Genomic DNA, 23,137 nt, shown 5'->3' with positions numbered 1-23,137 from the left:
AGAACTTTTGCCTGGTAAATAGCATCCTGTTTTTTCAGACTGTTTCTTCAGTTTGTCAATATCATTTTGAGCCCTTATCATCCTTCCACCTTTGTGTTGTCTGCAGATTTAATGAATACTCTTTATTTCATCGTCAAGATTACTAATGAAGATGTTAAAATATTAAATAATACTGGACCCAAGAGAAAACCCTGTAAAACTCTATTTGTTATATCTTTCCACAACCATTGTAAGCCATCAATAAATACTGGTTTGATTTTTTTCTGTCCAGTTCCACCCACAACATAAATTATGTTCTAGGTGCTATTTCTCTAGCTTGTGGGAAACAGAGATAATATCAGAACTTAATGAAAATCAGGATATAACCTTTAGTACTTCTCTGTGGTGCTATAGAAGGTTATTAGAGCGATCTGGTATCACTAGTTCTTGAGAAATACTGCTGTCTGCTGTTTATAGATGTAATTTCTTCTCACGTTCTTTATTTGTTCCTGTGTTTTTCCAGGAACTGAAGTTGAGCTGACTGATACAGAGTAACTCCACTTCGGTGAGGTCCGGGAGTGGGGCATGAGGTTCTCTGCTCGCTCCCTGGCCTGCTGCTGCTGTGCCAGTGTGCTTTCTGCTGGCCCACGGGGGTACAGCTGGATCAGGAGGAAAGCAGACCTGGTGGGTGCTGCAGAGAACTGTTTCTAGAGACATCTGTGTCCTCAGATTTTAATTGTTTGGTTGCTGCTGGTTCAGCCACATTGTTCAGTGAACAGTAAACTAGTTTTTCTATGGATTTGTGTCTTAGGAGTGTTGTCCATAGCGTAATAAGCCTGTGTCTCTGCTCCCTCTCCTTTTCCCTTGTCCCACCTTCTCCAAGCAATGCCTACAGTACTGTAACTATCACATTTTCAGCCTCAAACATTGTGTGCATCATCTGATGGGTTTGGAAGCAGCATGTACTGAACTGGCCTGACCCTCATGCCTTGCCTGGCTGCCCAGAATGTTCCTGTTGATAGTCCAGTCCAGCACACTTAGCTCCCGCTGCGGCCTCCTGTCAGTGAGGCACTAATTTGGTTTATCTCTTAGCACCTTACTTGTGTGCTAGTTGTAAGAACATAGTGTTACTAAGTCCTTTACCCTTTCACAGAGCCTGGATGGAATGGGCTGGTAAGGCCTACAGCTAAGGTCTGTGGTTAAGTAGTTTGATTGGAGAAGCTTTATTGCCTTAGCTTAAAAAAGAGAAGTAAATGGTTTGAGAATAGTTAAGGCTGATAGACCGCTGCCTGTCTTGGACCATCTGAGACCATTAATTGCAGTTTTGTGTATGTCTTTGAAAACAGGAGGTGCAGAAGTACTGAATGTGTCAGCATGCATTGGACCTGCTCTGTAACTGCACCTCTTTGGGGTATGCCTCAGCTTTGAACAGGAGCTATAACTTCCTGTCCTTCCAGCTGATGTGGAGAACTGCAGGGAGCACAGCACAAAAAAGAAAAAAACAACTATTAGGCTGTGTCCTCGCTAAAGAAGACATCATGGTTTGGAATAAAATTGGTGACCGCCATTGGCTGCATGCAGACCCCGTGCTTGGTTCCTGCACAACCCCTTCCCGCTCTGTCAAATGTTATCACCATGTCTTGTCCTAGGACTTCTGCAGATTATTTGAGCCAGCTTTTCTGTTTTGTAGACTGCTGGCTGCTTAAAAGTCCCCTAGCCAGAGTTTGTATAACCTGTTTCACTCGGCCCGGGAGGGAAGGGACCGTGTTTGCCTCGGGTCCAGAGGTTGCGTGGCGGTGTGAACTGCGGCAACCTGCTGTAGATAATCCTTGCATCTGTCAGTACAGCTGTCACTAGCACATTGAGTGGCACGTGGAGCTCATAAAGGCAAATGAGAGAATACATTTGCGGGACGTAGTGTACCACATTAAAGGATCCATTTGCTTAGTCATCTTTAACAAGGCAGCATGAGAGGGCAGCCTAACCCAAATGCAGTTAGACTGTATTCTTTTGCTAGGCCTGGAGGGCAGAGTTAAATTTATAGGGTGGGGTTAGTATGTGCTGTAAATGTTCCTCCTTTAAATGTGTTTCTCATTTTAAATATAAATATTAAAATCTTACTTAATTTTAACTATAAATGCATTTGACATTCAAGAAAGGGGTACAAGGCACTGCCGTTTAAATCTTAATTTAGTTCAGTTTCTGGGCAAAGAGTTAATCCTTTCTCAGAAGCTATTTATGTGAAAACTTGCTCTGGTCTAAATATGTTTCTTTCTAATTTAATGTCAGATCTTTAATCCCTAATTTTAAGAATTAAGCATGATGAAATAGCATTTGTACCAGATGAATTTGATGTATTGAATCACCAGATCAAGATAAACATGTTTTAAAGGTTTCTACAGCAAGTTTGTGGAGAAGTAATTGCTTTAAAAGCAATAGATGAAGCAAAGTCTGTAGTACACAGACTGCTTCTAAGTTTCCCATTTCCTTCAAATTTTTTCTATCTCTAATAACATTAACACTTAAATTGTCCCAGTTAGGCATTAAAATTTATGCTTTCGCTAGTAAAATCTGACTCGTCTGGTTTCCCTTCATTTTGCTGTTTAATAGCTGTCTGAAGACAGGTTTTGCTAAGCCAATATTAACAGACGGTCATATCATTTTAGCAATGAGAGCTTTGAAGTTGCAAAATATTAATGAGGGAAATAAAAAAATCATAGACAGATGCAAAAGGTGCAGTATTTGGAGACTTTTGTCAGCCGAAGAATTTCTTTTGTCTCTGAGGCTGAGGCAAGTTTTTGGGTTTTGGGTTTTTTTAAAATTCTCTTTCTGATCCCTGTTGGGAGGATCTTCATGTTTGAAATTTCAAATTTTCCAATTTGTGTCTGTGTTTGCCTAATGCTGCTCTTTCTTCCCTTTGACTTTCACATTTTCTTTCTCTCTGGCAAATTCAAACTTGCTTCAGTTTGGGACAACTGGGGCAAAATGAACCACCACGGATAAAATTATAACAAGAAGAGCAAAGTCTGTGAATGATCCTTTGCTGTTTCCTGAGTCGTTCCAGTCTCATTAATCAGTGCTGGTGCTGTGGAGGCTGTGTGGTGTGTTATGTCGCCAGCACAGCAGCTTCTCCGTCCCTTTCCCCCACCCCCTGCGTGCCTACACAGTGGGGAAAACTAGAGAGGGAAGCCATCAATCTTTCCTGTCGTAGATGTCAGCAGTGATTCTCCTGTCGATTTCCTGCTCTCTCCATCGTGCCCACCACCTGTGTTTAGAATTAGCTCTGATGCTGTAGATCTCACTTGGCTCTTCACCTGTTCTGCCCTGACTAAATAGCTGTTAAAATAAAGCAGAGCAGCTAAATGCTATAGCATGTGAATAGTGACCACCACTGTGGGTTGTGGGGTGATTTCTGTTGCAGCTGCTATTGTAATACTGTCATAATTTTCTGTAACAGTGTGTGTTTTGGTCTGAAATATCTTGTGTTTCAGCTTAAAGGTGATGTTGTGAGCAAGTCTTCTTTTAAATTTAAAATACAGATGAAAATATTTATTAGATACATTATAGATAGAGGCATAAGCCTATCTCCCATCAGTTAACTTGCTGGGATATATTTATGAATGAAGTCCAAAGAAATTGATTAGTCTGAAGCTTTGTCCTTACCTTCAGTTACTCAAAGGATACCATTAGCATTGGTATTTGATTTTTATTTCTCTGTATCTGGCTATTGGGGGCCTTGAAAATGTAAGTGTTTGTCTCTCCCATCACTGGATAGGTTGAGAAGCTGCGATGTACTTCCTCTCTACTTCTAGGGCAGGATTAATGTCATCAGCTTATGGTCTGTTGTGTTAAATTATAGGCTTAAACTGGACTCTTAACTAGCCAAATTTTTATGTAATTGTAAAAATGTTTTCCTATACCGAATTAAAAGGAGAAAGCAATCCTGAGAATTGTCTGTCGGTTGGCAGCTTTCTCCTACCTCCTTGAATGGGTGATAGCTTTTTCTGGTTTTAAAACCCACAGAGATGGACGTGTAGGCATAAGGTTTCCTTATGATTGTCGCTTGTCTGCTGTCATTTCAAGTGTATGATAGCAATATTTATGTGGAGTTATAAAGAAGAGAGGCTCTGAAAACTTAAGTCCTGTGAATGCTTTCACTTGATTTTGTGGAGGAACTGCATTATGACTGATTTTACTACATTCTTAAGAAGCAGTTTTCTGTTGATGGTGCCAGACAAATAGATGTATTCGACAGGTAAATACTTATATTCAACCCTCACAGAATTCATAAAGCTAAACATGAAAGGTACAGTCAGGATACTAAGAACTGGCTAGTGACATGGGATGTTTTGATCCGTGGGGACCTTTTCCTTAAGTCCAGCAACTTTGGTGTGTTCTCCAGTTCTGGCACCTTTGTCTCATGAGCAGGGAATGAGTGTATTTTCAACTGCTGAATTGAGGCCCTGACTATTGTAGCTCTCCTTACTACAACTGTGACATACTGAGAAAAGCTCTGCTTTGGTCCAAGAGGGCAGCATTGGATTTTTGAAGCTGTCATCTTTTCCAGTGTACTCTTTTGCATTGAAAATGGATGTGGCCATGCTGCAGGGTGTCAGGGCCAGACTTTAGCCATCCTGCTCTGGAACAAGAATGTAACCCTTATTCCTGCTTATCTGAGAGCATTTGGATGTTGACAGTTTTTCACTATAAGAAGCAGCAGTTGTTTATCTCATCACGAAAAAGGAGGTTAGGTAAGAAAACACCTGAGTCTTAGTAGGTTTTGGGTCAAGCTTCATTTAGAAATACTGCTGAGAAATGCACTGTGATGTTTGGAATTGCCATGCAGAAGTCTTACTGAGAGAAAACAAATAATAGACATTAAAATGTGTCAGATACTACGGAGTCAGATACTACAAGAGTGAAGATTAACATGCAGCACTACTGGTGTAGGTGCACACACCACACAGAGTTAAACATACGAACAGCAGGCTCACACTGTGCTTACTACAGATGTCTGAATGAGTGAGTGCCTGTGGGCTGGAGCTGCATGTCTTGTGGCTTTCACTCTGCTCCAGTGGGAAGTCTTCACTCCTTTTGTTTTTATCCTTTTCCAGCTCCAGTACTTTCGAGCACACAGCTCCCATCCTCTGACCTAACAGCTTCATTGAAGTGCATTCCAGCCCCATGATTTCATGGTACCAGGCAGAACTCCCCTGCCACGCTGCTATGCTGCCCGCTGCTTCTCACGGAGTGAACAAACAGGGAACATAAACTCTCTCCAAAGGAGCAATGTTCTCTGTATATTTTTAGTGCTAGAAATCCAAGATTCATTTAAGGGTGTTTTGTGTGGGCTTTTTTTAATATAGACTTCTGCTAACACAATGGAATATTTCATACCACCCTATTTGCTGTAACATCTCATGCTTTATGTTGTTAAATGGAATCAAAGGAGTTAAAGATGAAAGACTTCTAGTCAACTGGTCCCTCAGCTGGGAGCCGGTGTGCGTTTGTTCTTTGTAATGTATTTGCTAGTGCTTTACCCAGGTCCAGCCTAGCTCAGTTTTCATTATTGGATTTACTTCTTTCTAAAAATTCCATACTTTAGGTTAAGTAATTGCTGAACTTAGACTCAGTATAATACTGCTACTGTTCATGTCTTGTGTTTGACTTGATATTTATTGCCCATATATTGAACAAACCTTTTATAAGTAGTTGTTTACCATTTGAATGTGAAAGCACTGTTAAAGATGCCATGCTTGATTTCACAGGTATTCTCTTTACTGGATAGACAGAGAACTTAGTTCTCTCATTATATGAAACTGTGTCCATTTTACATTGTACTTGGGTGTTTTCTTTCCAACATGTAGTGTGTCACCAGATGCTAACTTATGTAGTATTACAGTAAACCTATCTTTAATTAGCTCATTGTTACCCTTCAAATATTTGGAGTTAGTACAGAATTTAAATGTACAGTTTCTGATGAGACACTAATGTCTTGTATTGGTGAAAAATGTTCTCAAACTGCCTATTTAAATGTCACTATTGTCTTCATACCATCTATTTGAGTATATTATACTCAAATTAGGGGACATCATAGGGGATGTATTGGCAAAATTTTCATAGTGACATAATCTACACACTGGGCAGTGATCCAGGAACAGGAAAAGGCAGATAACAAACATGTCATGGGAAGCATGTGAAGCAGGGACTGTGGCTGCAAGGGAATGGAGTCCGCGTGACTTGGGGACTGACAAGGTCTGGAGACAGAACTGTTCTCCACAGGCTCAGGGTGCCAGCTCGTTTTGGGTCAAGCTGTTAGCACGTGAGCTAATCTGTGCTGACTGCACAGAGGTTCCCACTTTCTGGTAGGTATAACAGACAGTTACCTCAGGGGGTAAATCTGTTTCTGCTCTGAAGAAGCAGTAGCTTCAGGGTCCCAGGGAAAGGAAGCAATAACATCAGGAGACATTTCAGGTGATGCTGTCTTTGACTAGACTGCAGTTGAAAGATGTCCAAGTTTCTGCACCATGGTTTAATGTGGTCATCCTAACATACTTCATTGGATGCACATCCGTAGTGGATTTCTAGAACATTATGAAGTTTCTTAGCTATTCTAACAGTGCAGGTAGGAAATGTATTTTATATAAAGACACTGGAGTCAAGGCGGTAATAGCTTCCTTACCATATGGCATTCTCTGAGCCTCCTAACTGTCTTGATATACCATGCAAGAGCTCTTCTGGGAAGCAGGGGGTGGAAAACACAAGTGGAGGAAGAAAAGAATACAGGAACACAGGAGGGATGAAACTGTTTGACAGGAAAATGGAGAGTAGAGCTGTAAGAAGCCTGTGTAGAAGAGTGTGGTTAAACAGGCATATAAAGGGGCACCTGCAAAGCAGGTAGCGCTGTGGGGAGAAATAATTGTGGGAAGGAGCATCAGGATTTGGACTGAGTGAAGTGAGACAGGAAGATGAGAAGAGGAAATATGCTCTCACAAACAACCAGCAGTTCTGAGATCCCTGTAGGGGCAGAACACCATTTTAGTGATCATCTGTTTATGGATTTAGGGGCAAGTTATCTTCTTGAGTTCTTATTCTCCTGGTGAAGAGCAGGAACATAGGAAGTAAAAGACAAATGTTATGCCTGTAAAGTACCTCTTGCATTGCCTAACAACTATTCTATGCCCTTAGTACAGCTCTGAAGCCTAGTGAATCCCAATTACCCTGAGTTTCTATGAGTTTCTATAAGACTTCATTTAATTTACGTATGTTGGGATGCTGTATGCCTCCTTCTCTAGGTGACCATCTGGTCCTTCTCAGTGTTAATAAGAAGCTGGCTGCAGTCCTCCGTCCAGGTAGTAGCTTAGTGGGAGGTGAGAGGGTTCTGCAAGTGGTGATAAATGCTCTCATGTAGGTTCCTAACAAAACAAGGGATCAAATGGCAAACAAGGAATTGAGTAGCATAATTCCATTTTTGTGTAATGGAGAAGAGACATGGGTGGCCAAGGACTGGAGCACAAGAACTGAAAGTTAGAATTGCTGTTGGAGGAAATGGTGTGCTTTTCACTGCAGTGACTACCTTGCAGCTCCTGTGCTGGAGGTTCTCCAAGAGCACTTAGAAACTGACTCAAGAATATACTAGAAGTCAAGAAGATATTTGGGATGGGGTGAGGGGGTTACCACCTGGACTTAAATGTGTAGGCATTTATGTGAGCAGGGAGGAATTATTATGGCTGCTAGCCCAAACCTGCTCCTACCTGTCAGCGCAAACACTTAAAACACTGGATAAGAAAATTGTCTTGATCTGAAAAACAGGTTTACTTTGAAAGCAAAGAGAATTTTTCAGCAAATTTTGAAGGAAATGGGCCAGGCTTTTTCTGAACTATAGATCATGTTAAAAAAAAAAAAGCTCTATTCCACTTGGAAACACTTTCTCATTAATTTTTCTTGAGTCTGAGTCAAAATGAATTAAACCCATTTGAAGTCCTTTTTTCAACAGTTAAAATGATGGTACTTGCTTTTGACTTTTGCTGCCATTTTGTGTGGTTTCATAGTTGTATGACTTTCCCCCCGCCCCATACATTTGTAAGAGATTCACAGAAATGAAAACAGACTACATCAGTAAATAAATTCTCTCTACTTTGTTATAGATGTTGCTTATAAAATTTAGCAGGAAAAAAATCATGCAGCCAGAGGCATAATGAAGTTGATGTTCCTGCCACACAACAGAGTCTGAGGGTTTGTATTGTGCAGCTTTGTGACTGGGACTCCCTGCTGAGGTTGGTGGGACCCTCATTTATAAGTCAAGCAGTCTTGCATGCTCTTATGACTTGGCACGTAACAAGCATTTTCAAATAAAACATTACTGAGTTACTTCTGAATATGGTGGAATTCTTTGGAAAGGTCGGGGAGGTAATTGATCATATGCTGACAGCTTGGGGCTCTGAGAAAATGGTCAGATGGAGGACTGGGATGCAGGAAAACAAACTTTCCAAGACGGTAACTGTCACTTAGCCAAACTATACATGTTTTAAGCTTTTTAATCTTTGCTCACAACCTCAGCTTCTTAATCATTGTTTGCTGGTTCTCTGTGAACTCTCTTCAGATGTTGACATTTTACTGGTAGTGATGCATCCACAATATTCCAGGTGTGATCTTGAGCTATAGCAGATTTCATTGTAGAGCCCTTTTAGAAACTACTGCTGCCAAGGTGGGTAGTTTCAGAACATTGATAATCTCTTTCATTGTTCTTTGACCTTTGGGTCAAGGACTAGGTTTCTTTCAGGAACTGCTCAAAATGTTCTTCGCAGCTAGAAAAATAAGTCTTCAGTGTTCATGGGAGTTAAGATGGCAATCTACTAGGATATGGCATATGTTTACAACAGAAATGTTTGAATTTCTCTACACTGTGATCCTAAGTTTCTGTATCAGAGTGGATAATGTACTAAAGAGACATACAGCTTCGTTGCAAAAAGGATGAAAGAATATATCACTTGGTTTCTGAGATCTAGTTTTCACTGATCGTGTTTACAGCTATGTTTGCATGTGCAGTCTGACAACTTAAAATTACACTGTCAGTCTCTCTGCAGTAGGATAGTGTATTGTGACTAGCTTACTGCAATTATGCTTAATCAATCCTGAGGTAATTTATACATTAATACACTGATGGGAGGAGAGAAGAGAGTCGTAAGTCAATAAATGACTTCAGAATATAAAAGAATCTGTCAAAAAAATGCATGTGTTAATTTTACCAATGCTTTCTAACAGAATACGGTCGTGGATCGGATTTTCTCTGGTATCCAGCCAACTGGAACGCCTCATCTGGGTAACTACCTTGGCGCCATTCAGAACTGGGTGAATCTGCAGGAAGAGTGTAGCTCAGTGCTGTACAGCATTATGGACATGCACTCTCTCACCATGCCCAAGGAACCAGCTGTCCTGCGCCAGAACATACTGGACACCACTGCTGCCATCCTTGCCTGTGGTATTGACCCAAAGAAGTGTTTCCTGTTCCGACAGTCACTGGTTAGTGCTCCTCTTATGTTGTTTCTCATTAAGTGGCTTTCCACCAATATTAATGAATGAACATAGCATTACTGAACTCCTTTATCATCTCTGTGTTGGTGGTCCTAGAAAATATTAACAGTGTTGGATTTCAAACTTATCCCTTGCTGCTGTTTTGAAGTGGCTGAAACCACGATTGAGAAGTCCATTTAGGGATAAGTCCATTTAGGGATAAGTCCATTTTCAATTTCCCAAGCAGAGCTAGAGGTTTGTGTGGATTATGATTAAAATACTGAAAAGACCTGTTAGGAGAGCATTTTTTTAGCTCTGTAAGTCTCACTTTAGTCACAAAGTTAACTCATAAATGTGTAAACATAGTCTGTGCAACCATAAAGGCAAGAAAAACATGTTTCTATGGGTTTGTATCATTTCTTACCATTTTATCTGCCAGCTGCACAGTATCTTAAACAGCTGATTGGCATGGTAAGTTTTGTGTTGGTTCCATCATAATCACCAGGGAGTTACATCTTCTCTGGGATTTTTTTTCCCTTCTTTGCTATAGCCTCCTTTTCATACGCACCTTTTTTCATGTGATCTGATAATTCGTATGTGAAATATTTGCTTCTTCTCTTGACCATCCCAAGGGGTATAGGGCTTACCTTCCTACTTGGTATGTGTCAGCCTAGTCTATCACATACTGCATTTTCCTGGGACACAACTTAGTTTCTTGCCTGGTTAACTTTCTGTTGCTGACTCTAAACTGGCAAACTTCTGTAATTTTCCACAGAAGCAGATGTGTCATAGCTTCTGCTCTTGTGCAGACATCTTTAAATGGATGTCCAACTTGCAACAGAACTGCGAAGGTGATGTGTACAGGGTCTGAATTTTATCAGTGCGAGATGAAACCATGATATTACATTCCTCCTTTGAACATTGTTCTTTACAGGCAGAGTCTCCTGTGGTTGTCAAACAGCAAATGACAGTCATAGCTCCATATCCCTGGTGGATCTTGAAATTATGAAGACAGATACACTTCCTGCTTCACTTTTCCTCTGTATTAAAAAAAAACAATCTAAATAGATTAGCTCAGAATTCTAAGGGAGATATATTTAAATTAATTTATCCTTTGTTCAAATCTATTTATCCTTTTAAATGAGTTACCAGCTTGGGGGGTTTTTTGGCTCTACTCTGACTTAACTTCATTCCCGTTGAGGCTGACATTAACAGGAATAATCTCAAGGTGAGTTACAAACCATTGATTCAGTAAAAACCAGTCTGAGTTTTGTTTTTTCTTGTTTTCACACAGTTGAACTATTCAGTTAGTTACAACACAGGATCAGTGACTAGATACACGGAGAGAACTCTTCAGCCTGGAAGAGGGGTGATTTACAGCTTATGGTTAGAGAGGACTAAAGTAAAGGTTTGTAAAACTGCCAGTGAAGTGGAGAAAATAGGTAGGGAACAACTGTGTTATCCACTGAAGAACGTGAACTAACAGGTATCAAAATAAGTTAACACCTGGTAGATTCAGCACGAGCAAAACAATGCTGCATTTCATGCAGTCCACAGTTAGGCTGCGGAACTCCTTGGAGCAGGATACAGTGCATGCTGAGATGTGTATGAATTCAGAAAAGGACTCGACAAATTAGTCTGAAAAATCTGTTGGGGAGTGTTATATACCAGAGGTGGCACCTCTGCAGGAAGTGCTGAAACTACAGTTGGGAGAATATCTGTGCTTTTCTGGACTTACACTCTTTACTGTTGGTTGCTGTCAGAGATGGATATTTGATCTGTTCCAGTGTTGCTTTTCTTATGTTCTTACAAGTCTAAAAGCTAAAGTACTGCTGTTCCAGGTCTTACTAAAGCCAACACGCAGACTTCCCCTGAAGGCAGCAGATTATCAGTGAGGATCTTCCATTACAGTCAGCCACAGAAAGCATGTTCTATCTTTCACAATATAATAATGCAGATCTTCAGTCTTTGAGTCCCCAAAGAGAAAGTGATAGACTCAGGAAATGATGGGAGAACAGGACTGGAAGTGATGCTTCTACAGAACCAATATGCTCAACAACCAGTGAAAACTTTAAATAGCTAGACTTGAAAAATATCCAGCTTTATCAGACAAAAGTTTCCAGCAACGATGATTCTGATTTATGTGATGGTGGTTAGTCTGGCCTCTGTTAGATAGACTACCTTTTATCTTAATTTTTCTGAGTGTCCTTATATGTCCAGATTGTTCTTCTCTTGTTGTTGGTGTTCTTCAATCTAAACCATTAAGTATTTGCTTTCTGTGGGCAGTGTCTGATGTCTTGAACCATATTCTTACTAATATTTATCACATGTGTATCAAAACAGCTTTCAGAAGTGGCTGATTCTAGCACATTTTTGAAAACTCATTGTCACGCTGCAAGCAGAAGGACTATTAGAGTTGTTTGTGAATCCAGACTGTTTCAGTAATGGTTCAGGCTGAAGTGGTTTGTTGACTTCCCAAAAACAAGTTTATTTGAGCTGTATGTAGTGGTCAGGTATACCCAGAGATGCACTATGGTCTGTTACAATTGCATTGGCAGGACCAGATGTTTCTCTGGAAGCAATTAAAAGGAATATCTGCGTGTAGCTCTTGATGCGAGGAAAGGAGACAGGAACCTTGCTAATGTGATTATTGTTTTAGTATGATAATGAAATAGTACGTTATGGAATGTCATAATATCGAGATGATTGTTTCTAAAAACAAAGGTGTAAAATGGGTTGCAGCTATTGCTAATCAGGAAAGTTTATTGCTTGATTTTGGATTGGTAATTGCTCAGTTTTCAGAAAAGGAGCTGGCCTTTCCTTTTCAGCCACTGTAGCAGTCTCCAAAGGTGGGTGGTCGAAAAAGCCACAATTTTGTTTACAAACATTTGGCTGAGGTGTAAAGCAAAGTGACCAAAACCAGTTGCATACTGAAATAGGTTGTACTTCCAGAGGTCATCAAGAAAGTAGTGAAAATCCATCTGCAAATAGAGAACTGGCTTAGGCATTTGGTTATGGGCAAAGTAGCTTTCTCTTTTCAATACCAGATCAAACTGATAATTGAGAGAGTTCTCAACAGATTTACGTGCTACAGATATTGCTGTATTTTGAGTTCTATCTTGACAATTACCAAATCTATAGCTCACAGAAGCACTACTGCAGTTACTTCTGATTTACACTTCTGTTCATTTTTTTTTGAACAAACATTATACGATGAAATTATTACGAAATAAGAACTTTTGGTTTTAATCACCACAACCAACTACAACTAGTGACTGGTAGCACCCTGATTCTGTAGCAGTAATAGCAGAATGAAATTCCTGCATTGCAAAAGTATGCTAGTAAAGGTAAGCCCTGTTAAGGGAATTGCAGTTCTGTGGTAAATGCTGCTGTGTCCTCTTTCTCTGGATTAACTTAGGCAAGAGTGGTCTAGAATTGCTGAAGAGAAGGGATTTTTTTCTTCGTTTGTTTGGCTTACTCCTGTATTTTCTTTCTGTTGCTGCCTGTGTTGCTTCTCAGGAATATGTTTGCCATATGTGGAAAAAAAATATTGATGCTTTGTTTCTCGAAAGGCATGTGCATTTGGTAAGGGTTTCACTGTCAGTAGACTTTTATTTACAGCAGGGTTTATGCAGATCAAATCTCTAATCCAGAGGTATCTGAAATACCTTCCTCCAGAGTTTTCCCACATTTTATCATTCTTTCCAGTACAAGCAAAAGACAAAAGGCTGAACAATATTAAATCACAGAATGACTGCTGGGGAAAAGTGTGGTGAGAACAGATACCTCTCACGTTTTTACTGCATCCAAAAGGTGCTGCTATGATAAGGATACAGGTGAAGTTGTCATGGAGTCCCAGAACTGATTTCAGTGATGTCATTGCCTTGCAAGTAAAATGAAATTGAGAGGAATTTTGCTTAGACTGATTTTTATTGTATTGCTTAGAGAGTATATGGCTTCTGTTCTTATGTATCAGGTATACAGCTAAGTTACTTATAAATGGAAAGTGCTAGTTTAATGAGAATTTGTTTTGTGTGCTTCAGAATCTCCCATTTGTAAATTACAGTTTTTTGTAACGTATATAAACAGAAAGTTAATGACTGGCTCTGTATTTGGTCTCCATACATAGCAGTTCACCAAATACCTTCCACACTTACATTACTATATACAAACTTGAACTCCATTTTAGGCAAGTAGTGACTACAAAGAACAAGTGATGATAACTTGTAAATATTTAGATGCAAGAAAGATGATGATGAATATTTAGGGTAGTGTTTGGAACCACATTATCTGTGAAGGGTTATAAACAAGCACACTTAACTAGAATACCTAGGAAGACACAACTGTGGAATATGTTGGACACTAGAATGGCCTCCCAGTGAGAGAAGCTCTTTCATTACAGCTTGTTTAATTACATTTTCTTAAGTAGGAAGACAAGTTGTAGAAGGGTGACAATTTCTGTAAGAATAAAAATAAATGTGTATTTCAAAATTATGCATTTTTATTTGGGGCACAGCTGCAAGGTGTATGAAACCCTCTTTGCTCTTAGAGAAAATAATGTCAAGATATGCTTTAAGTGGCTGCCTTTGCCTTCCAGGCATGAAAGAGAAGTAACAGAATAATGACTTATACAACATATCCTGAGAATACTAGAAGAAAGAGCAAATATTATTCCTTAAATTGTACCATAACTGATAAAAGCTGTAACAGTCATCTTTCATAAAACTTAGAATGTTTTATTAAAAACAAAAAGAACTACAGGGGGGGAAATAAGGAAGACAGTAAGCAATCTGCACACATGGTAAGCTTATATGGTATAACCCATTTTCTCTGATTCCTGGTGGGTACAATACGCATTTTAGTTCTTACCCATAACCATCTTGTATCTCATCTGCTTCACAGTGAAAACAATTTTAGAAACTGCTGTTGCTTTTATGTGGTCTCAAGCTGTTCTTCCCGTCCACCTACCTATCGCAGTAGACACACGCTAAATGTCCCAAGAGAAACTAAAATTCCATCAGAGTTGATTCAGCAGGCAGTGGCTGATATGCTGCACTAACACTTCTCTGAGTCTGAATTTCTGGACAACATAACGTTCAGTTTTTGGGTGGAAAATCGCAGTTTTCAGCCTTCTGGATGGGGTGATTTATTTTCTGAGTATAATCAACTGCAGTATTCTTGCAGTGTGCAAGCAAATTGAAGCAGTAACTCTGGGAGGTGGGAATTTGCCAATTTGTTTTAGCCTTAACTCCAAAAGCCAAAATACGACAATTTAAATGTGTGCACTAACTGTTTCACTGCTATTATTTTCCAGAAATATCCAGCTGCTTTGTTTTGTGGGCAGAGTTTGAATGGATTCACGCTACTTCTTGTCCAATTTTCAAAGGGGCTTAAAAGCTTCCATTGCATCATAGCTTATAAATTCATTAAAGTACATTAATTTAGCATGGTCCATTGAAAACTTCCTGTCATAAGAGGAAGTATGTGACTATTTAATTTAGAAAATTATTCTATTTCTCTCATCCCTCTTGTTTCCTCCCCCACAGGACAGGGCTAGATATAACTAGAGCTCAGTGGGAAGAAGAGTCATGGTTCAGTAGGAATTTTTTTTTTCTCTCTTCCTTAATTTACCTGGTTTATCTCATACTATTATGTAGCTGTTATATGCTGCTACTCTCTCCACCAGTCTTCTGGACACACCAAACTAATTATTCAGAAAGTATTGTGGGTTAGACTAGGAGAATGTTTCTGAAAATAAGTTTATTTCATAATGAATAAATGGAGGGAAAAGGGTGCCTCGGCCAAATTACTGTGCTCTGTCTGAGTTTATAACCAGTATAACCTGATCCCAGTAGGGATATTCTTGGTCAGGTTCTTTGGAAAGGAGATACAGATCTTATTTCTGTAAGTTTTAGCCAAATATAAATAAGGATAAGTTATTAAAATGTTCAAAGGTAATAGTGAAAGCTGTAAATACTGATAGATTTACCAATGATAGCTAGATAAACACCCCCCAATTCAATGCATTGCTTAACATGTTCTTGAAATCAGATGTTGCCTTTGTAACCATGAACTTATTCCACCCACACTTGAATTATTTCTTTGAACGGGAATTTGGGATAGCATGTCAAATTTTCTGTCATAAAAGTATCTCACTGGGTGTTCAGTTGCCGTGTGTTTGATTCAGAGCAGTCTATTTTGTCTTGTTTATGGCCCCCTTATTCTCTCTTAGCTGTATGATAGAGAAATGCATTACCAAGTATCTTGAACATATTGCTTGGAACCTTAGGCATTAATAAAATCTCATCTTTTATTCAAGAAAAATAAACGTGAGCAGCACTTTCTTCTAAAAGGCCTCTTGAATTTTTTGGAAGTGCTAACTGGTACTTCTAGAAGCGACAAAAATCCTAAAAAAGATGTTTAATTTCTTTTGAAATTTAGAACACTTTCCCTCCTCTGTTCAGATTTCTTTTAGTACACAGCTATCCAGTTACCTCCCCAGACCCATTTGTTTGTTCTCTACACTGTCAAAATAAAATCTTGGAAATTTATTGCCCATTTAAAATGTAGCCCTTAATGAGGTTACACTGCCGAGGGGAAGCTGTTTCCACATAACAGATACACAGCAAATTTGCAGTTCCTTACAAAGAAGGGCTATAGGTTGCAACTTCAGGAAATCCATCTTGAAAATGAAACATTGCGTCTCTTTTTGCAGGAAGCCACTTCAGCTGCCGACACACGAGTTTGTATAATAAGCCTCAGAAAGCTGAGTTCCAGTGTTGCTGATTTGCCTGCCTTCAGATCAGCTCACAGTATCCATGCCTCTCCCTCTGTTATTGTTCTTGAATCTTATTGCTTGCTGTCCTCCTCAGCTGTATGTCTCAGCATGAAAAGTCATCTAGAATTACTTGGACTAAAAGCAGCTATTGGTTTTCCATGTATATATCATCTAATGTGGCTGTGGCTAGGGAATAGCAGCAATAACTTGGTAGGGAATAGCTAGGATCAAGGACGAAGTAATAGATCTGCAGGGAGAAGCCCTGAGGTTGTACTTCAGCATGTAACGCCCCAGAGATGATCCAAGTGTAAATTGTGATCTGAGTTTAATAATGTCAGATGGCCACACAAGTGAATTAAGAAGCTATTTGTCTGTAAAGAGGGAGGAGCAGGGCAGGGCACTCAGCCAGGTTAAGAAACAGAGATGTTTGTGCCTTCTGGATAACTGCTCATTATCATTTGGAAGTGGTCACCTCTGTTAAATAAGTGTGCTTTAAAAAAAATAAAAGGAATCTGACTGTGCAGACTTGGGCTTGTCGGACCACAAGGAAGCAATGTAAGTAGTTTGTTCTGGAAATAACTCTTTGATTAGTGATTAGTAAGCCAGGTTGTGGGGGATGCTTAATGCAATGCAAATTGAAGGAGGAAATGTATCGCTGGTAATAGCAGAGAGATGACCATCTCGACCCTTTGAGAAATGTTGATGGTTTTTACAGACTTGTAACAGATTAGGAAAGAAAACTGTGTTAAAGTGGGTGAGAGCACAGAGCAGGAAAAGAGAGAAACGATGTTTTTACTGAGAAAAGCAAAGGGTATGATTTGGGCTGCCTAAAAAGGGGGGGGCACTCTATAGATCTGCTTAAGCTTTTTTGTGAAAACTGCTAAATGGGAAATAGTTGGCTTTGTAAGGGAAACAATAAATAGAGGACTTACAAGACTGTTAGTCCTCCAGATATTTTCAGCCAAACTGCAAGAAATCTTTCCTGAGAAAATAATGTTTCTATTGAAAACAGGCTATTATATTCTTTCAGTACACAAACATAGCTGGAGCTGGCACAAAGGATTTAATGGATTAGATAGGTGTTTTTCAGAGTTACCAATGATTGTGACGTTCTTGGAGGTTGGTTTGACATACAGTTCAGGAACTGTCACTGGTGGTGAGTTTTGTTCATTGAAGATGTAATTCTGTTTTGCTACGTTTTGTAGTATTTTTATACTGGGGTATTTGAGAGAGAGGGCACTGCTGAGAAACTGATGTCTTCATGGGAGCAGAGCTAAGCTTATTATTATCAGTTCTCTTTCAGGAAGGTGGGGCATTCCTGAAGTGTGTCATAGCTCCAGAGGGTACTTCTGCTGTCAGATTTTAAAATACAAAACAAACTAAGTTCTTTACTCATTCAAGTATACACAGAATAATCATAGCTGATTAGAACTCTGTACAATTTTATTTTCTAGAGTCGTAGTTAGATTTAGGGTGAGCTTTTTAAAAAAAAAAAAAAACCAACGCAAACAAAATACCTCTCCGACAGTCCTACTCTTTTTAATGAAAATCATTTGAAAAGCAATGCTTCTTTGACAAAGGTCTTCCTTGCAATGGCACGATAAATGCTACCTAACACAATAGGAAGCAACTGAAGATCATTTGACAGATTGATAACAAATATGAGATGCCTTTTCTCTGTTTCATTTCATTTCATTGTTTGAATTTACTGGAGGGATTGTCTCTCTCCATAATACTGTGGGGAAATTAAAATGCTTGCGGGTGAAAATACCAGAATCTAACAGAAAATGTGTCATTGGGATTGTACTGCTGACCCACGATCAAGATGATGATTAGGTGATTAGGAGATGTTAAGTGAGATGAGAGAAGCTGCAAATTTAGGACAGGGAGCAATAGTATTACATTTCAACTATGCACATATAGCCTTTATCAGGCTGAGACATATTGATAAATTTTTGGATGCAATAAATTATGCTCCTTTGTAAAAATCTGTTAGAAATTATGCCATTCTACATTTGCTTTTGGGTGGTGTGCAGGACCTAGTTCACGATGTTTTAGTGGAGGGCTCTCAGTAGTGGCAAACTCATTATAGTGGTGATTACCATTGTGGCTGTAGAGAGCAGACCAAATAAAGTGCATGAATATTCTACTTCAAGAAAGGGAGCTAGGTGAAAATGAATTGTCAGAAATAAATCTGGACAGGCTGGAGCGATGGGCTGAGGCCAACTGTAGGAGTTTCAATAAGGCCAAATGCCGGGTGCTGCACTTGGGCCACAACAACCCCCAGCAGCGCTACAGGCTTGGGGAGGAGTGGCTGGAGAGCTGCCAGTCAGAGAGGGACCTGGGGGTGTTGATTGACAGCCGACTGAACAGGAGCCAGCAGTGTGCCCAGGTGTCCAAGAAGGCCAATGGCATCCTGTCTTGTATCAGCACTAGCGTGGCCAGCAGGGACAGGGAAGGGATCTTACCCCTGGACTCGGCACTGGTGAGGCCGCACCTCGATTCCTGTGTTCAGTTTTGGGCCCCTCACTACAAAAAGGCCATTGAGTGACTCGAGCGTGTCCAGAGAAGGGCAACGAAGCTGGTGCAGGGTCTGGAGCACAGGTCTGATGGGGAGCGGCTGAGGGAACTGGGGGGGTTTAGTCTGGAGAAGAGGAGGCTGAGGGGAGACCTCATCACCCTCTACAACTCCCTGAAAGGAGGGTGCAGAGAGGGGGGATGAGTCTCTTGAACCAAGGAACAAGTGACAGGACAAGAGGGAATGGCCTCAAGTTGCACCAGGGCAGGGTCAGACTGGCTCTTAGGAAGTATTTCTTTCCAGGAGGGGTTGTTGGGTGTTGGAATGGGCTGCCCAGGGCAGTGGTGGAGTCCCCATCCCTGGAGGGGTTGAAGAGTCGGGTTGACCCAGCACTGAGGGATCTGGTGGAGTTGGGAACGGTCAGTGTGAGGATAATGGTTGGACTGGATGATCTTCAAGGTCTTTTCCAACCTAGGTGATTCTGTGATTCTGTGGTTTCTTTAAAGGGAAATCCTGTTTCGTTAAACTGCCAGACTCAATGAGGGTGTCAGTAAGTATGTGGATAAACAGCATCCCAGGAACATAATGGATTTGAATTTTTTGAAAAGCCTTTGACAAGGTTCTATATTGATTCTTATTTAAAAATTGTATTGGTGGAAATTATCATTACTATAGCAACTGGCTGGAGCTGAAAGCCAGATAGGGTATAGCAATCACTTTTTTTGAATGGCATAGTCAGTATTCATGTCCTTCAGGGATTCATGCTGGGAGCAGTTCTGGTCAACATCTTCATTCGTGATCTGAAAAGGTAGTGAACAGAAGTTTGTGGGCAATGCTAAGTTCTTCTGGGTAGTCAAATGATATGCCAAGGAAAGGAACTCCAAAAGGACTCTTAAAATAGAGTGGGTAGGCAAATTAATGGTAGTAGAACTTTAAATGCAAAGTAAAGCATCTAGGTAAAAGTAATCTAAACCTTCTTTACACAGTATTGATCTGAGTCACAGCACAGGAAAAAAGTTTTGAAGTCAGCATACACAGTTGTCTGAAATCATTGGCTCAGCACAAGTAATTTTCAAAAAAGCCAACAATTTGTCATTATCGCCATATCACCAGGAAGAGAATTGAGAACAAGACAGAGATGATGTTTTGTCACTACAAAACCTTAGTGTGCCCATATATTGAGTATTGGGTAGAGCTTTGGTGTCTGCATCTCAAGAAGGAAGTAGTGAAGTGAATTAAAGGTGATACAAAGAAGGGGAATTAATGCTACAGGGGATAGAGTAGCTGCCTTAAAATGAAAAATTTACAAGTCTGGGATGCTTCAATTTGAAGAGGAGAAGGCTGACATGTAGATGCAATCAAAGTTTACAGAATCAGAAAAGCACTGGATAAACTGAATGTGGAATTGTTCACCAAATTGTGCAATACAAGAAACAAGTGGCATTCTGTCGTGGCTTAAGCCCAGAGGGCAACAAGTAGCCACTCCCTCACTCCTTGCCCCTCAAGTTTGGGGAGGAGAAAATAAAACAAAAGGCTTGGGAATCAGGACAAGGGCAAGGAGGGATGACTCACCAGTTATGGTCATGGGCAAAAGACAGACACGATTGGGGAAGAAAAAGAACATCATTTTAATTTGAACAGAATAGGATGGTGAGAGGTACAACCACGTCTTAAAAACACCTTCCTCCCACCCCTCCCTTCTTTCCAGGCTCAGCTTTGCTCCTGATTTCTCTACCTCCTCCCTCCCAGCAGCGCAGGGGATGGAGGTTGCAATCAGTTCATCACCCATTGTTTGTGCTGCTCCTTTCTCCTCAGCAGGGAGGAATGGTTGGACTGGATGATCTTCAAGGTCTTTTCCAACCGAGATGATTCTGTGATTCTGTGGTTTCTTTAAAGGGAAATCCTTTTTCATTAAACTGCCAGACTCAATGAGGGTGTCAGTAAGTATGTGGATAAACAGCATCCCAGGAACATAATGGATTTGAATTTTTTGAAAAGCCTTTGACAAGGTTCTATATCGATTCTTATTTAAAAATTGTATTGGTGGAAATTATCATTTCCTCAGTCTTCCATGAACTTTCTCTGACATGAGTCCTTCCCATGGGCTGTAGCTCTTCATTAACTGCTCCAGCGTGGCTCCCTCCAGCAGGCTGCAGTCCTCCCAGCAACAGACTGCCCCAGCGTGAGTTGCTCTCAGAGTCCTGGCCTTCTTCAGCACAGCCACCTGCTCTGATGTGGGGTCCCCCACGGGCTGCAGGTCATCATCTGTTCCACTGATGAGCCGGCCCTTCACCACAGGCTGCAGGGGGGTCTCTGCTCCAGCACACCTCCTCCCCTTCCTCCTTCTTTCTTCCACTGACCTCAGTGTTTGCAGAAGTATTGCCCTCACAACTCCTCCTCCTCTCAGGTTTCCTTTCTTAAATACATTATCACAGAGCGCAGCCACCATCAGTAATTGGCTGGGCCTTGGCCAGAGGCAGGTCCAACTTGGAGCTGGGGGAGCTTCGAGAAGCTTCTCACAGGGGCCACCTCTGTAGCCCCCTGCCCCACTACCAGAAGCCCCACCGCACACAAAGCCGACACACGTTCCAAACTAGTAAACAAAGAGTTCAGTGGATAAATGAAAGTACTTCTTTACACATCAGATTTGAACCTCTGGAGTTTGTTGCTGCCTGAGGTTGTGAAGTGGGCAATATCAGCAGGTTCAGAAAGGGATTAGAGACATTCATGGGGAACATGGATACTAATCAGACTGGGCCAGGGATAAGATCTTCCAATATTCCTTAGTACAACAGTTATGGATGCTGGAGAAGTGTGAGGGGAAGATACTGTAGGAAGTGACAGACTTAAGTGCTTGCCCTAAATGCCATCTCTTGTTGCTACTCTTGGAAACAGAGTGCTAGGCTATAGCTACCTCTGTTGTGATCCAGTAAGGTACTATTTCTTATGTTCTTATGTTTTGGCTGTTTAGTGAAGATATTTGCTCTGAATTTTAAATGGACTCAGGGCAGGAGGCTGACTGAGATTGTCTGAGAGAATTGTGATCCATGGGTATTGCTCAGTGCCAGAAAGGAAGAGTAGGCTGAGCCTTTATTTTACTGATATCATATACATCTTCACTTCTTCCAGTTTCTTCATATTCAGAGTTATCCAATCCAAGTGATGGAGTACTGTAGCTTAATGAGTAACCACATTTGCACGGTGACCGACCAAATGCAGCAATTACCTGCCCCTCTTGCCAAGTAAAACACAGTAGCTTAAACCATGATTTAGTCTGACAAATGATTTGTGGTTTAAGCTGAGTACCTCCTGATTCACAGACCAACATACAGTCAGTTACTGCAGTTTGGGTGATGAATGTTAACTCATTAGGCTCCAGTACTGAATTTTTTTCCAGCTGAAATCTATACCCTTCCATGCACTTTCTTATATTTTCTCCCCCTTTTATCAGGCCCTTTCTTCACAGTATTCAGCACTCTAGCCTTACTTAGGAAAGGACTGTGTGTTTGAGAATTAGAAGTGATTATAACTTGCTGGGACCCAGAACTGCAGATTCAACTCAACAAATGCTCTTTAGATCACTTGGTGTTTTGGTAACTGATGTAATGTCAAAGCCTCTGATGCAGTGAAACACACGTGCAGTCTTGGCTGTGGACGCAACGTCTGACAGAGCTGGATCGGTGACTGCATAGCTTTTAAAGGGAGTCCTTGTCAACACAAGTGCAACAGAGCACCATCTCCTCTCTATCCGTGACTAGAAGAAAGGAATGAGAAACCACTTTGAACCAGATGGTGATTCCTTCTAAATGAAATTAGGTTCTTGTGCTTAGTGTTTTCTATAAAGCTCAGTTTACTCTTTGTATCTCGCAGAAGGTACATTTGGGGCATCTTACTGTACTTCGTCTTGTGCGTAGAAGATTGCAGGTCAAATAAGCATGAGGAAATTAAAAGAAAAAAAAAAAACACCAAACTATGGGAAAGGTACAAAGAAGAGAAAGAGAATCAGCCTGGAATGTTTCATATCTCTAATCACTTAGCCATTGTCTTGAGGTCAGATAACTCTATACAACACTGACAACCAAAATAGTCTAATGACTGCTAGCTAGGAAATGACTACATTTAAAATGTGACAACAAAGGAATTTCCGTTAACAATGCTATTAATTCTTACTTGTTAACAAACACTTTTTACTGCTTTCCATCTGGGTTGTTGTATTGTGTTGCAAGCATGAAGCTTTGAACATCTTTGAGACGGTTAGCGTGCTCTTAAACATCCAAATGTGCCAATATTGAAAAGAGTGAATCAGTATGCAAGCAAATGAGCAGAACATAGATCACGTCTATTTTTTT

General features: G+C 40.5%; 1 protein-coding gene across 3 annotated transcripts in view; it reads left to right on the top strand.

The window, feature by feature from the left end:
- WARS2 (tryptophanyl tRNA synthetase 2, mitochondrial) overlaps positions 1-23,137 on the top strand; it is a 51,318-nt gene that overhangs the window by 12,413 nt on the left and 15,768 nt on the right. For 2 of the 3 annotated variants that reach the window (XM_074853950.1, XM_074853932.1), the window contains exons 2-3: positions 503-663; positions 9,244-9,501. In XM_074853950.1, coding sequence (XP_074710051.1) covers positions 565-663; positions 9,244-9,501 — 357 coding nt within the window. In that variant the 5' untranslated portion in view covers positions 503-564. The remainder of the gene's footprint in view (positions 1-502; positions 664-9,243; positions 9,502-23,137) is intronic. The other variant, XM_074853942.1, reaches the window with a different exon arrangement.

Source organism: Strix uralensis, chromosome 2, assembly GCF_047716275.1.
Source record: "Strix uralensis isolate ZFMK-TIS-50842 chromosome 2, bStrUra1, whole genome shotgun sequence".
Classification (NCBI taxonomy): domain Eukaryota; kingdom Metazoa; phylum Chordata; class Aves; order Strigiformes; family Strigidae; genus Strix; species Strix uralensis.
Note: the sequence above shows the minus strand (reverse complement) of the source record. Positions and strands in the feature narration are given on the sequence as shown.